The 16232-nt window shown below is 41.9% G+C and overlaps 1 pseudogene and 1 gene segment (V, D, J or C); both read right to left on the minus strand.

Moving 5' to 3' along the window:
* Window positions 1–338: 338 nt before the first annotated feature.
* The window catches only part of LOC144233799 (immunoglobulin heavy variable 3-74 pseudogene), a 36196-nt pseudogene continuing 20302 nt past the window's right edge, over window positions 339–16232 (minus strand). The window contains exon 2 of the transcript XR_013335759.1: window positions 339–736. The product of XR_013335759.1 is annotated as an immunoglobulin heavy variable 3-74 pseudogene (transcript). The remainder of the gene's footprint in view (window positions 737–16232) is intronic.
* Window positions 7808–9153, minus strand: LOC144233803 (immunoglobulin heavy variable 3-23-like). The segment is given in 3 exon segments: window positions 7808–7899; window positions 8618–8941; window positions 9045–9153. Coding segments are annotated over 3 exon segments (462 nt in total).

A 16232-nucleotide genomic window follows, 5' to 3' on the forward strand; every position in this document is an offset into this window, starting at 1 on the left:
GGATGAGGAAAATGAGGACCTTTGGGGTCCGTGGTTCTAGCTGCACAGACGGTGCATCTGGGATCCTGTAAAGGTTCAGCTGTTGTGCCTCAGGATACCTGTAATCCAATCTATTTAGGGACAGGAGGAAGCAAGTGCAAACAACTGTGTCTTTTGTGCATGTTAGTGTAGTTTTCCTATGACAACAAAGTTTCTAATACAGAGAGTGAATAGGTAAGCACAGAATCATGTGTCCAGAGAGGCTCCCTGGGGGAAACTGTTGTGTGGAAAGGAAGCCCCAGACCCTGACAGGAAACCTGCCTGTAACCTCCATTTGCTCCTGCTCCAAGGAATAGAAATCAGAATTGTGAGGAGTGTACGCCCCCTGGTGGTGCTGATCCTCTTCTACACGGAGGTTTGTGTCTGGGCTCACACTGACTCCTCACTGTGTCTCTCCCACAGAAATACTTGGCCGTGTCTTCGACTCTCAGGTTGTTCATCTGTAGATCCACTGTGTTCTTGGCGTTGTCTCTGGAGATGGTGAATCGGCCCTTCACGGAGTCTGCATAGCTTGTGCTACTCCCATCATAGCTAATATATCCAACCCACTCCAGCCCCTTCCCTGGAGCCTGGCGGACCCAGCTCATGCCATGGCTACTGAAGGTGAATCCGGAGGCTGCACAGGAGAGTCTCAGGGACCCCTCAGGCTTCACCAGGCCTCCCCCAGACTCCACCAGCTGCACGTCACACTGGACACCTGCAGACACAAGACATCCTGGTCAGGAAACTGTCACACATCTAGTGTTTCTCTCACTCATATCCATTCACACACTCAGTGTCTCTTGTTCACCATGAATTACCTTTTAAAACAGCAACAAGGAAAGCCCAGCGAAGCATAAACTCCATGGTGAGATATCTGTGTTCTGTCCTGATCACAGAATGGGAACACCTGGGACTCCCGGGGCTGGGGCTCCTCTCCCAGCTGCAGGGTTGGGGCTGGGCCGGTTTAATCAGCACAGGCAGCGCCCTATTTGCATATCCTCTGACTATATATCAAAGTCCAGACTTAGATTGGATTCTTTAAAAGTGAAGGACAGGGTTAAAGAGGCACTTATAGGTCATTTTGTGTAGATGGCATTGTGACAGTATGAATAAACCGAATCTGTGAACATAGTTAGGGTTAGGGCAGGTGTGTATTTTTGCATGTCTTTCATCAACATAGGTCATTTACGCTCTACAAGTATTTTACATACTTTCTGAAGTTTAGTCCAGAAACTTTGTTCTGTACCATTTTAATTTGTATAACTTTGTTTTATCTTTGCATATAGTATCATACTAGTTTGTGGAATCATAGCTCTTTTTGTTCTTCATTTTGTATCCTACACTTTTCCTCATTCTTAAAATTGGTTCTATTATTTTTTTGTGGTGTCTCTAGTGTTTTGTTGTGTTTAAGATCATGCCACCTGCAAAGAGGTAACTTTTCTACCTTCTCACTGATTTAAATGTTTTGTTAAAAGTTTATTTATTTATTTACTTATTTAATAGTTTACTGTCTAATTGGTTTCCTATACAACACCCAGTGCTCATCCCCACAAGTGCCCTTCTCCATACCTTTCAACCCCCATTACCTCCCCCCTACACCTGTCTGTCCTCAGTTTGTTCTCAGCATTCAATAGTCTCTCATGGCGTTCATCCCTCCCTCTCCCCCACTATTTCTCCCCTTCTTCTCCCCCATGGTCCTCCGTTAAGTTCCTCCTCATCCTCCTATACGTGCAAACATATGGTAGCTGTCCTCTGCCTGACTTATTTCACTCAGCATAACACCCTCAAGTTCCATCCATGTTGCTACAAATGGACAGATTTCATGCTTTCTCATTGCCATGTAGTATTCCATTGTATACTGTACTGCCTAATTTTTTCTGGGAACATCTTCCAGTTGTAGCAGAAAGCATTTCCCTTCTTTGCTTCTGGGTTTTCACACGGCCTAAGGATTCAATGGACATAAGATAGATCTACATGAGAGAATATATTTTATTTCACAAGTGCATGCGCTTCCTAATAATATGACAACCAGAGAATGAACAAAGTGGGTAGCACTTGTGACTTTCAGACAACAAAACATTGAATTTGTAAAAAGTTAAAGCAAAGGTGTGGTTTTGGGTTACTAAATTAGTCACCACGTAACTAAGGTTGTTCGCACAGCATTCATGTCCTTAAGTTCCCTATTCTAGTGCTAAGGGTGGTTCTTCCGTCCTCGGAGAAGGGAAGGGAGTTTTCCCAAGGGAGATTTATTTCCTGCTATCAGGGACAAAGAAGGATCCAAGTGTCCTTTGACTGAGTATTTGTTTTTTTAAAAAAAATTTTTTTTGTTCTGTGAGTGAATTATTTTTTATTTTATTTTTTTACAAATAGTTTATTATCAAGTTGGTTTCCATATAACACCCAGTGCTTTCATAATACAGATCTTTTGTATCCTTGGTTAGGTNACACCCAGTGCCTGTCCCCACATGTGCCGTCCTCCATGCCCATCTCCCCTCTTCCCCTCTTCCCCATACCCATCAGTACTCAGCTTGTTCTCAACATTGAAGTGTCTCTCATGGTTTGCCTCTCTCCCTCTCTCCCAGTATTTCTCACCTTTTTCTCCCCCACGGTCCTCCGTTACGTTCCGCCTAATCCTCCTATACGTGAAAACATATGGTAGCTATCCTTCTCTGCCTGACTTATTTTGCTCAGCATAACACCCTCAAGGTCCATCCATGTTGCTACACATGGCCAGATTTAATTCTTTCTCATTGCCATGTAGTATTCCATGGTATAGATAAACCACATCTTCTTGATCTGTTCGTCCGTTGATGGACACTTAGGCTCTTTCCATGTTTTAGCTATTGTGGAGAGTGCTGCTATGAACATTGGGGTCCATGTGCCCCTGTGCATCAGCACTCCTGTAACCCTTCGGTAAATTCCTAGCAGTGCTTTTGCTGGGTCTCAAGGGATTTCTATTCAGGAACCTCCACACTGTTTTCCAGAAGGGCTGCATCAGTTAATATTCCCACCAACAGTGTAGGAGGGTGCCAATTTCTCGACATCCTCGCTAGCATCTAGAGTCCTCTGATTTGCTCATTTTAGCCGTTCTGACTGCTGTGAGGTGGTATCTCAGTGTGGTTTTGATTTGTATTTCCGTGATGAGGAGGATGTTGAGCATCCTTTCATGTGTCTGTTGTCCATCGGGATGTCCTTTTTGGAGAAGTGTCTGTTCATATCTTCTGCCCATTTCTTCACTGGATTGTTTTTTTTTTTCGAGTGTGGAGTTTGGTGAGTTCCTTATAGATTCTGGATAGTAACTCTTTTTCTGATATGTCATTTGCAGCTAGCTATCTTTTCCCATTCCATCGGTTGCCTATTAGTTTTATGGATTGTTTCCTTTGCGGTGCAGAAGCTTTTAATTTTGATGAGGTCCCAACAGTTCATTTTTCTTTTTGATTCCCTTGCTATTGGGGATGTGTCAAGTAAGAAATTGCTGCGTTGGAGGTCAAGGAGGTTGTTTCCTGCTTTCTCCTCTAGGGTTTTGATGGTTTCCTGTCTCACTTTCAGGTCCTTTGTCCTTTGTGAGTTTATTTTTGTGTAATGTGTGACAAAATGATCTAGTTTAATTCTTCTACATGTTGCCCTCCAGTTCTCCCAGCACCACTTGTTAAAGAGGCTGTCGTTTTACCATTGGATACTCTTTCTTGCTTTGTCAAAGATTAGTTGGCTGTACATTTTGGGTCCAGTTCTGAGTTCTCAGTTCTACTCCATTGGTCTATGTGTCTGTTTTTGTGCCAATACCATACTGTCTTGATGATGACAGCTTTATAGTAGAGAGTAAGTCTGGGATGGTGATGCCTCCCATTTTGGTTTTCTTCTTCAGTATTACTTTGGCTATTTGGGGTTTTTTGTGGTTCTGCACAAATTTTATGATAGTTTGTTCTCATTTTGAGAAGTATGCTGGTGCAATTTTGATTGGGATTACATTGAATGTGTAGATTGCTTTGGGTAGTGATGACATTTTAACTATGTTTATGTTCCAATCCATGAGCATGGAATGTTTTCCCATTTCTTTGTGTCTTCTTCAATTTTCTTCGTAAGTTTTCTATAGTTTTCATCATACAGATCTTTTACATCCTTGGTTAGGTTTATGCCTAGGTATTTTATGGTTTTTTGGGTTATTGTGAATGGGATCAGTTTCTTGATTTCTCTTTTGTTGCTTCATTATTGGTGTATAAAAATGCAACCGATTTCTGTACGTTGATTTTGTACCCCGCAACTTTGCTGAATTCTTGGATCAGTTCTAGTAGGCCTCTGGTGGAGTCTGTTGAGTTTTCTTTGTAGAGTACCATGTTGTCTGCAAAAAATGAAAGTTTGACTTCTTCTTTGCCTCTTCTGATGCCTTTTATTTCCTTTCGTTGTCTGATTGCTGATGCTAAGAATTCCAGCACTATGTGAAACAACACTGGTGAGAGTGGACATCCCTGTCGTGTTCCTGATCTCAGGGGGAAAGCTCTCAGTTTTTCCCCGTTGATGATGATGTAATTGAGTGCTTCTCATAGATGACTTTTATGATGTTTAAATAAATTCCTTTTATCCTGACTTTTTCAAAGGTCTTTATTAAGAAGGAATGCTGTATTTTGTCAAATGATTTTTCTGCATCTATTGACAAGATCATATGATTTTTATCTTTTCTTTTTTTTAAATTTTTNTTCTTTTTTTGATATGATGTATCACATTGATTGATTTACGAATATTGAACCAACCCTGTAACCGAGGAATGAATACCCCTTGATCTTGGTGGATAATTCTTTTCTTTCTTTCTTTTCTTTTCTTTTTTTTTTTTTTTNATTCATCAAAGATATTGGCCTGTAGATCTCTTTTTATCCTTCTCTCTGTATGACTTGGGAATCAAAGTGAGGCTGGCTGCATCAAATGAGTCCAGAAGTTATACTGAGTGAAATAAGTCAGGCAGAGAAGGACAGCTACCATATGTTTGCACGTATAGGAGGATTAGGAGGAACTTAAAGGAGGACAGTGGGGGAGAAGAAGGGAGAAAATAGTGGGGGAGAGGGAGGGAGACAAACCATGAGAGACTCTTGAATGCTGAGGACAAACTGAGGAATGATGGGTTTTGGGGGGAGGACAATGGGGGAGATGTGCATGGAGGAGGGCACTTGTCGGGATGTGCACAGGGGGTTATATGGAAACCAACTTGACAATAAACTATCAAAAAAAAGTACCTTCTTCCCTGACTTTCTCGAGGGTCTTTATTAAGAAGGGATGCTGTATCTTGTCAAATCCTTTTTCTGCGTCTATCTACAGGATCATATTTTTTTTATGTTTTCTTTTCATAATGTGATACATCACATTGATTCTATTTCGAATATTGATCCAGTCCTGTAACCAAGAATGAATCCCACTTGATCATGGTGTAGAATTCTTTTTATGTTCTGTTGAAATCGATTTTCAAGTATCTTGTTAAGGATTTTTGCATCTGTATTCATCAAGGATATTTTTCTGTAGTTCTCTTTTTTTGCTGGGTCCCTGTCTGGCTTGGGAATCTAAGTGATTCTGGCTTCGGAAAATGAGTCTGGAAGTTTTCCTTTTATTTCTATTTTTTCAAATATCTTGAGAAGAATGAGTATTAATTCTGTTTTAAATGGACCTTGAGGGTGTTATGCTGAGCGAAATAAGTCAGACAGAGAAAGACGAATACCACATGATTGCACGTATAGGAGGATTAGGAGGAACTTAACGAAGGACCAAGGGGGAGAAGAACGGGGGAAATAGTGGGGGAGAGGGAGGGAGGCAAACCATGAAAGACTCTTGAATGCTGAGAACAAACTGAAGACTGATGGGTGTGGTGGTGGAGTGGGGAGATGTGCATGGAGGAGGGCACTGGTGGGGATGAGCACTGGGTGTTATATGGAAACAAACTTGACAATAAACTATTTAAAAAAAAATGTCTGGTAGAATTCCCCAGGGGAAGCCTTCTGGTCCTGGGCTCTTATTTTTTGGGAGATTTTTGATAACTGATACAATTTCTTCACTAGTTATGTTTCTATTCAAGTTTTCTATCTCTTTCTGCGTGAATTTTGGTAGTGTGTGTGTGTTTAGGAATTCGGCCACTTCTTCAAAGTTGTCCAATTTGTTGGCATATAATTTTTAATAGTATTCCCTGATAATTGCTTGTATTTCTGTGGGATTGGTTTTAATAAGTCCATTTTCAATCATGATTTTGTGTACTTGAGTGCTCTCTCTTTCCTTTATGAAAAACCTGGATAGAGGTTTGTCAATTTTCTTAAATTTTTCAAAAAAACAACTCTTAGTTTCACTGATCTGTTCACCTGTTTCTTTGACTTTTATATTGTTTATTTCTGCCCTGATTTTATTATTTCTCTTCTCCTACTGGATTTGGGGTGTTCTTGTTTCTCTCCCTCTAGTTCCTTTAGGTGCGCTCTTAGATTTTGCACTTGTGTTTTTTCTAATTTTTGAAATATGCCTGGAGTTTAATGTACTTTCCTCTTAAGACTGCCTTTGCTGCATCCCATAGAGATTGGACTGTTGTATTTTCGTTTTAATTTGTTTCCATATATTTTTTAATGTTCTCTAATTGCCTGATTGGCCCATTCGTTCTTTAGTAGGGTGTTCTTTCACCTCAATGGTTTTGGTGGTTTTCCTGACTTCCTCCTGTGATTGATTTCAAGTTTCAATGCATTATGATCTGAAAGTGTGCATGGTATGCTCTCAATTATTTTATATTTTTTGAGGGATGCTTTATGACCCAGTATGTGATCTATCTTGTAGAATGTGTCATGCACGCTTGAGAAGAAAGTGAATTCCATAACATCAGATTGTCGAGTTCTAAATATATCTGTCTAATCCATCTGGTCCAATGTGTCGTTCAGGTCCATTGTTTCTTTAGTGACTATCTGTCTAATTGATCTATCCATTGTGTGAGTGGAGTATTAAAGTCCCCTGCTATTAGTACATTCTTATCAATAAGATTGTTTCCCATGAATCCAGTAGAAGGCACTAGTCTTTGCGTTTACACAGTAAACCTAACACCTTCAGAGCATGCTGGTGTTACTCGGGAGTGGACAGCTTCCAGCCTACACTCTGGGTAAGAACTCAGTCCACTTCTATTATCATGCTATTTGTGCTTGTTTACATGGATCATTAGTTTCATTTTCTAAGGATTAAGAGCAATTTTTACTTGGAATAGACATTTCTCTTTTTTTCTCCAAGTTTTCATCCATGTTTAGTTTATTAGTCAATACATTCTGAGCTTGGATTGTTCCTTCCAGCCATTGGCTCTCCTTTTTCCTCCTCTCCTCGTGCCCCACACGTGGGAAATCCCACAAGAAACCATGGGTTCTCCATCTTTTGATACAGGTGGGAGTCTGTCTCCACAGAAGCCCCTCCTGGGAACAGGACCTCCTCCCCAGTGACCCACAACCATGCCGTGAGCCAGTGTCCATTCCTGACTCCATCCAAGCATTTATGACCTGTTGAGAGGCCTGCCCTTCTCTCAACAGACATGATGATGAAGGTGATGAAGGTTTTATAATACGCTTGTGTGTGTGTGTGTGTGTGTGTGTGTGTGTGTATGTGTCTGTGTGATCATCAGATTCCATATTAACACCACCACCTGGTGAGAGTCCCAGTGCTTCTGTGCTTTCAGTTACAATCGATGTTGTGAGAATGGTTCAGACAATGACACCACCAGGAGCCTGTCATCTATTGCTTCAATTTTTCATGTCTCCGTAACCTCACGTCCAGCATACACTTTATGCTGCTTCTAGGAATAGTGCACGTTGAGCTGGATGGTCCTGTGATGCAGTGTGTGCATCTGAAATCCTGTAAAGCTTTGTGTGATGTGCATCAGGATATCTGTAAATAATTTGTATTTAGGTACAGGAACAAGCAAGTGTAAGCATCTGTTTCCTTTGTGCCTGTTAGTATATTTGTCTTATTGTAGGACAAGAATAGGTAAGCACAGAATCAGGGGTCCAGGGGGTCTCCCTGGGGGGAAACTATTTCTGGAAAGGAAGTCCCAGACCCTGACAGGAAACCTGCCTGTAACGTCCAGAAAGGTTCTTGTTCAGAGTAATTGAAAAAGGCTATGACTTATTAAAGTCCTGAGTAGCAAAGTGCCATGAATGAAGTGTCATGTTGTTTGATTGGGACGAGAGCTGGGTGAGGTAATGATAGACTATGTGGATTTTATGATCCTGACTGCACAGTGAATGCGTCTGGGTCTCATGTAAACGTCCAGCTGATGTGCATCAGGGTATCTGTCATTCATTTATATTTAGGGACAGGAGTAAACAAGTGCACGCAACAGTGTCTTTGTGCATGTTAATATAGTCTTCTTAGGACAACAAAGTTTCTAATTTGGAGAGTGAATAGGTAAGCACAGAGTCACGTGTCCAGAGAGGCTCCCTGGGGGAAACTACTGTGTGGAAAGGAAGCCACAGACCCTGACAGGAAACCTGCCTGTAGCCTCCATCTGTCTCTGCTCCTGGGAATATAAACCAGAACTGTGCATAATGTGCGACCCCTGGTGGTGATGATCCCCTTCTACAGGGAGGTTTGTGTCTGGGCTCACCCTGGTGACTCCTCACTGTGTCTCTCGCACAGAAATACGTGGCCGTGTCCTCGGCTCTCAGGTTGTTCATCTGCAGAGAGAGCGTGTTCTTGGCGTTGTCTCTGGAGATGGTGAATCGGCCCTTCACGGAGTCTGCGTAGTATGTGCTTCCACTACTACTAATACTTGAGACCCACTCCAGCCCCTTCCCTGGAGCCTGGCGGACCCAGCCCATGGCATAGTCACTGAAGGTGAATCCGGAGGCTGCACAGGAGAGTCTCAGGGACCCTCCAGGCTTCACCAGGCCTCCCCCAGACTCCACCAGCTGCACCTCACACTGGACACCTGCAGACACAAGACATCCTGGTCAGGAAGCTGTCACACATCTAGTGTTTCTCTCACTCACATCCATTCACACACTCAGTGTCTCCTGTTCACCATGAATTACCTTTTAAAACGGCAACAAGGAAAGCCCAGCCAAGCACAAACTCCATGGTGAGGTATCTGTGTTCTGTCCTGATCACAGAATGGGAACACCTGGGACTCCTGGGGCTGGGGCTCCTCTCCCAGCTGCAGGGTCAGGGCTGGGCCGGTTTAATCAGCACAGGCAGCGCCCTATTTGCATACCCTCTTACTGTATATGAAGCTCTAGATTTAGATTTGCTTCTTTGAAAGTTAAAAACAATGTTTGGGAGGCACTTTTAGATCACTCTGTGTAGAAGGTGCTGTGACATATGAAGAATTCTATCTGTGAACACATTTATCTTTGCAGCTGTGTTCGCCTTTGTACATATCTTTCTCCAAGCAGGTCATGTTTAGTATGCTAATATTTTACTTTTTAGAGAAATTTAATCCTAAAGTCTTTACTTTGTGCCATTTAATTTTAATGTGTGTTTATTTTAGCATGACGGAGGGAGAGGGAGAGAGGGACCAGAGAGAGGGAGGGGGGCATAGAATCCCAAACAGATTCTGCACTGATGCGATTAAACAATTGGGATTAAATTCAGGAACCATGAGATCAAGACCTGAGCCAAAATGAACAGCATGCACTTAACCAATAAAGCCACCCAGGTCCTCCATTTTTTTGCCATTTTAAATTGTTGATGTAAATTGATATTGTTATTTTTTCATATATTTTCTTTTCAGTGTGTGGAAATACAACATATATTCATATGTTGATTTAATATTCTGAAATTTCCCTGAGTATGTTAATTGGTTCTAATATTTTTTTTGTGTGGAGTTTCTAAGGTTTTACTATATATACGATCATGTGATCCTCAAAGAAGTAATTTTCTTCTCTCTTACTGATTTACATGTCTTTATTTCGTTTTCTTACCTAATTTTCATAGGTACATCTTCAAGTTGTGGAGCAGAAAGCCTTTCCCTTTTCTGCTCCTGTGTTCTCTGTCTGGTCTAATAATTCAATTGACATAAGACATATCTACAGAAGAGAATAAACTTCATTTTGCATGTGCATGAGCTTCCTAACAACATGACACCCAGAGAATGAACAAAGTAGGTGACACTTGTGCCTTTTAGAAACAAAATAATGGATTTGTGAAGAGTTGACACAATATAGATTTGGGTTCTGTCTACTCAATTGCTGAGGAAGTAGCAAGGCTTGTTTGCACAGCCTTCTCAGTGCTAAGCTCAATTTCTGGCACTAAGGATGGTTCTTCAGGGAAGGGAACTTTCCCAGGGGAGATTTATTTCCTTCTCTCAAGGGGACAAAGGATTTTCACTGTGTCATTGGACTGACTATTACTCAAGTGACTTTCATCCAAATAAGCAATGTAAGAAGATCATATACGTTACATGGCATATTTATTCTTCTTCGTCTTACTAAGTGGAAAACCTATGTTGTGGATGAGCATCCTTGCTGGGCTCCTGATGTGACAGGAAAGGCTTCAGTTTTTCACTGTTGAATATGCTGTCAGGTGTGGGATTTTCATATGTGGCCACTATGTTCTCGAGGTAATTTCTTTCTTTTCCTCAGTTGTTTAGATTTTTTAACAATGACCTTGTTTTTAAATTTTATCTAAAGTTTTTATATATCAATAGATGGTGATGTAGAATCAATCCCTGTCTCTGTTAATGCAGGGTATCACACATACAGATTTGTGTATGGTGAAGGATCCTCGAATCCCAGGCATGAATCACCCTGGATTCATATGATCCTTCCCACGTGCTGGTGCATTCACTATGCTGGGAGTTTTGCATGTACGTCCACCTGAGATATTGGCCTTTAGTTTTCGTGTGGTGTCTTTACATTTCACCTCACAGTACGGTTGACCTTGGTACGGTTGGGGCACCTTCCTTTTGAGTTTTTGGTAAGAGTCTGAGAAGCATTTGACATTAAATCTTTAAATTCTGACACAATTCAGAGACAAAACCCTCTGGTACTAAGCTGACTTTTATTTTTCAGGGGAGGAAGATTAGATTATGGATTCAATCTTCTTATTCGTTTTCATTCTGCTAATTTTCTATTTCTTCATGAAGAGTCTTGGCGGATTGTGTAACTCTAGAAATTTCTTAACTGTCATTGGTTATCTAATTGTAGGTGAATAATTACCTAAGTATTTTCTCTTGTTGTTTCCACCTCTTTGGTATCAGTATGTCCCCTCCTTAATTCTGATTGTATATATATATATTTTTAGTTTTACTTTCTTAGTACAGATGCTTTTTAAATCTCACTTACTTTCCAGATACCAATTTCAATCTTGTCAGTTTTTGTATTGTTATACTCTTTATTCCATTTATCTGCTCTAATAATTTCTAGTGTGAATTGAATTAATAAAATGCCAATGAAATTTTCTGAGAAATCCTTATGGTATCACAAAGCACATGGCAGTGAGAAAATAATCATGGAAAAGAACAAACTTGGAGACATCACACTTCCTTCTTTCTAAGTATATTGCAGAGGTCCATTAACTACAACTGTGTGCTGCTGGCATAAACTCAGACACATAGACCACTGGACCCGATTATGGAGCCCAGAATGAAACGTGTCCAGATTCAGTGATTAATCCTCCAGGAGATTTCATAGAATGAACAGTAGAGAAAGAATGGCTTCTTTCAGAAACGGTGTTCAATATCAGCGAGTACAATAATGACTTTTGGCCCTTACCTTATACCGTACACATATGTAGACTCCCTTTCAGCCCCTTTCCTGGAGTCTGGTAACCCATCTCATCCATTAGCCATTGAAGGCGAATCCAGAGGCTGCACAGGAGAGTCTCAGGGACCCCCTCCCCGCCAGGACTTATATGATCTCCCACAGACTCCCCCAACTGCACCTCACACAGGACACCTGCAGACACAAGTCAGGAAACTGTCACACATCCACTGTTTCTCTCTCTCATATCCGCTTATAACTCCATGTCTCTTGTGCTTGTTCATCATGAATTACTGTTTAAAATAGAAACAAGGAAAACCAAATGACCCCAAACTCCATGGTGAGATGTCTGTGTTCTGTCCTGACCTCTGAATGTGAACACTCGGGAATCCTGGGATTGGGGCTCCTGTCCCCGCTGCAGTTTCAAGGATGGTGGTTTAATCAGCAGACTGATGTCCTCTCACTGTATAGTACATTTTGCAGGAAGAATCCTTAAGAAATCAGTGACCCGAGCAGGTCTAAGGGATAGGGCATTGTTTGGTGCCACAATATCTTTCAGGACATTCTGATTTATTATTTTGTGATTTTGCTGCAGTGATTATTTAATACCCATGATAATCCTTATTTTCACATGTGCACTGAAACATGTAAGGTAGGAATCAATTTACCACTACTGTACAGGTAGACAGATACACTGTAGCAGAGAGGTAGTGTGTGAGTGTCCAAGAGAGCATGTGAAGTGAGAGTAACCCCCAGGATCTGGACCTGTGCTCCTGACCATGGGACTCACCTGCCCCCTGAACCACGTGCAAGACAAGGCTGGACATCCCAGTGAGGTTTGCAGGTTCCTGACCCAGTAGAGATCCCAGTAGAGTGACGTGTGGAAGCCAGGTCTGTTCTGTCACACGGATTGGACATAGTGAGAAGCCCTGACAGAAACTTACAGAGCTGATGGAGATGCCAGGGTTTTCTACAACCACAAGAGTTGATTTATACCTGAACTGTATGTGTTCCTCAATGGAAAGCCTCAATAAGGCGTTGCTGGGTGCTCCATTGGTTAAGTGTCTGACTTTGGCTCAAGTCATGATCTCACAGTTTATGAGTTCTAGCCTCGCGTCAGTCTCTGTTCTGACAGCTTGGAGCCTGGAGCCTACTTCAGATTATGTGTCTCCATCTCTCTCTCTGCCCCTTCCCTGCTCACACTCTGTCTGTCTCTCTCTCTCTTAAAAATCAATAAATATATGTAAACCAACTTGACAATAAACTATTTAAGGAAAAACATCAACAAACATTAAAAAAAAGAAACCCTCAAAACATTTAAAATGGTTGAGTTAAAATATTTTGAAGGCAAAACACCCGATATCAATAAGGATGATGTTAATTAAAAATATTTCTTCATCTATGAAATGGATATCATTGTTCTTCTAAGCTCTCTTTAAATGACAATGGTCAAAGATAGATTTATCCCAATGTCTGACCCTGGATAAGTTTGGGTATTCCCATGATGATGGTTCATTCCAAACAGGGAGGACATTTATGTGTTTCCACCACTTTTACAAACTCTTTCCTGTGTTCATGTCAGAAGTGTGCAGAGCCTGGATCTGAAAATCCTTGAGAGGAGACCAGCCCTCAACCACCCTGTTTTCCTGGATCATGAGCTCCCTAGTTACTGAGTTCCCCCTGGTGGTTGTGATCGCCCCCCGGTGGTCCTCATACTCCCGTTGTTTCATAGCCCCCTGCAGAAATATAGGGATGCCTTTCTCCCCTCCTAACTGATCCAGCATGCAAGTGTGAGACCCTTCCACCATGAGCACTGCAGACCCTCCTGTTCACAGGATGACTCCTCCTGTGTATCTCCTATAGTTGACCCCTTTATTCTGTTTCTTGCTTATAAATCTCCAGGTATATTTCCTGTAGTCATTGGTGAGAAACAATCTTATCAGCTGGCAAGAGTCNGTGAGAAACAATGTTATCAGCTGGCAAGAGTCAGAGGAACTTTTTATTTAATAATTGAGAAAACATTTGAAAGATATTTCGACTCAGAAATATTACTTTCATGAAACTGTGAAAAATGTGCTCAGCTTCAAACATGCATCAGCTTTAGAAACAGGAAGCGTCAATCCCAGAGACAAGTTGGATTCTGAAAACAGACAATCTAGCTTTGAACCTAACGAGTTTTCCCAGATTGATAATCAAATTGCTTCCTGTTGGTGATGCACTTCTTTTTTAAAAATAATATTTTTATTTTTGTAAAATAGTTTATTGTCAAGTTGGTTTCCATATAACACCCAGTGCTCATCCCCACAAGTGCCCCCCTCCGTGCCCATTCCCCCCTTCCCCTCCCCCCACACCCATCAGTCCTCAGTTTGTTCTCAACATACAAGAGTCTCTCATGGTTTGCCTCTCTCCCTCTACCCCCCTATTCCTCCTCTTCTTCTCCCCCATTATCTCAGTTAAGTTCCTCCTAATCCTCCTATACGTGCAAACATATGGTATCTGTCCTTCTCTGCCTGACTTATTTCACTCAGCATAACACCCTCAAGTTCCATCCATGTTGCTACACGTGGCCGGATTTCATTCTTTCTCATTGTCATGTAGTATTCCATCGTACAGATAAACCACATCTTTTTGATCCATCCGTCCGTTGATGGACACTTAGGCTCTTTCCATGTTTTGGCTATTGTTGAGAATGCTGCTATGACATGGGGGTCCATGTGCCCCTATGCATCAGCACCCCTGTATCCCTTGGGTAAATTCCTAGCAGTGCTATTGCTGGGTCATAGGGGAGTTCTAGTGTTAGTTTCCTGAGGAACCTCCACACAGTTTTCCAGAGAGGCTGCACCAGTTTACATTCCCACCAACAGTGTAGGAGGGTGCCCGTTTCTCCACATCCTCGCCAGCATGTAGAGTCCTCTGATTTGCTCATTTTAGCCACTCTGACCGGCGTGAGGTGGCTTCTCAGTGTGATTTTGATTTGTATTTCCCTAATAAGGAGGGATGCTGAGTACATTTCATGTGTCTTTTGGCCTTCTGGATATCCTCTTTGGGGAAGTGTCTGTTCTATTGTGATGCACTTCTAAATTGCACCGTATTTCTTGTGGAATAGAAATGTCAGTACATGTTATGTTATGGTTACCACGCAGGTGTATTCAGAAGAACATGAATGGTTTTCTAGAAATACAGGTCTACTGATGGAGAGTGTTTCACCCCAGGATGGAACGTACCTGACTTACATGGTTAGATTTGGGGTTTTAGAGGTAGTGAAATTTAGGTACATTTTGGACTTCACTTTATATTTAATGGTTTGATATTTTGGAGGATTCTGAGTTCTGGACATGTGGGTGTCATGTGGAATGGAGGTGAAATTTCTCTGGCATAAGTATGGATGTGGTCATCTATGTCATTATTGAGCCTGTGTATAATATCTTATGTGTCCATAGGGACTTGTCACATTAGACTAATTTTGAGACTTCAGTATTACTATCATGTTGATGAATCTGGGGATGGAGTTCAGGACACAGATGGCAGTTACCAAAGGTCCATCTCAGGGCTGAAGATAGGGGGGTCCTTAAGACACCAGATATGTGGATGGAATACACTGAGAATTTGGGGATGAAACTCCTCATCACCGGGCAGACACTTTCTTGCATGAAGTCCGTGTCTCCCTATGAATCTGAATGTCTAATTGAATCCAGGCAGATATGCATGGATGTCCCCAAAATGGTATGAGGTGGAGAGAAACAGTAAGGAAAGAAACATAAATAAAGACAGGTAATAGTAAGGAAAGACACGTAAAGGAGTTATTGCCATTGAGAGAACACTTCTGGGGCTTGCGTGCATGCTGTTCTCTGCAGCCTTGATTGGATGACGTGGGACACCAGCCAGTGGAGTTTGGAGGCAGCCCTATAAACTGGGCCCTGGGATGTAAGGCCAGAACCATGGCCACCCTCAAACTGACTGTATCGTAGACAGGTGACACGCCTCAAGAGGTCCCTCACCTGAGGATAAAGAAAAGTTCCTGCAACCTCTGTGGCTCCTCAACCCTCTGAGGTCACTCTCTCCAGATGTTATGCCTTCACAGTTTCTATTGTATGTGAAATGTACCCTATCTCAGTAAGGTGAAGGTCCACCGCTGGTTCTGGGAGGATTCATCCTGTGACCTTGTCTTTGGTATAAACTTCTCTGTCTTCTAAGAATGAAACCAAAGTTCCCCTTACCATGCAGCTAAAATCCGATATTGTGCCCGCACATGGTCCCAATTATTTTTTGGTGTAAATCACTAGTGAAATTGTCATCTGTTTGAGAATTCCCTTCAGAAGCAAATACTGGATTACAGGGGTGATGTCAGGTAGTGTAGGCCGATAGACAGCACATTGTAAACATGCATCCTCAAACCTGGGCTTATTCCCTACTGAGGAATGGGAAGTACAAGGAATGCCAGCTGACACTTGTCTGTGCTTCCTGACTACCCAATAGACCTTGTGTGAACAATCCTGGTCCAGGAGCAAAAGATGTCTATAC

The sequence above is a fragment of the Crocuta crocuta genome, unplaced genomic scaffold, assembly GCF_008692635.1.
Source record: "Crocuta crocuta isolate KB4526 unplaced genomic scaffold, BGI_CrCroc_1.0 scaffold135, whole genome shotgun sequence".
Lineage (NCBI taxonomy): Eukaryota > Metazoa > Chordata > Mammalia > Carnivora > Hyaenidae > Crocuta > Crocuta crocuta.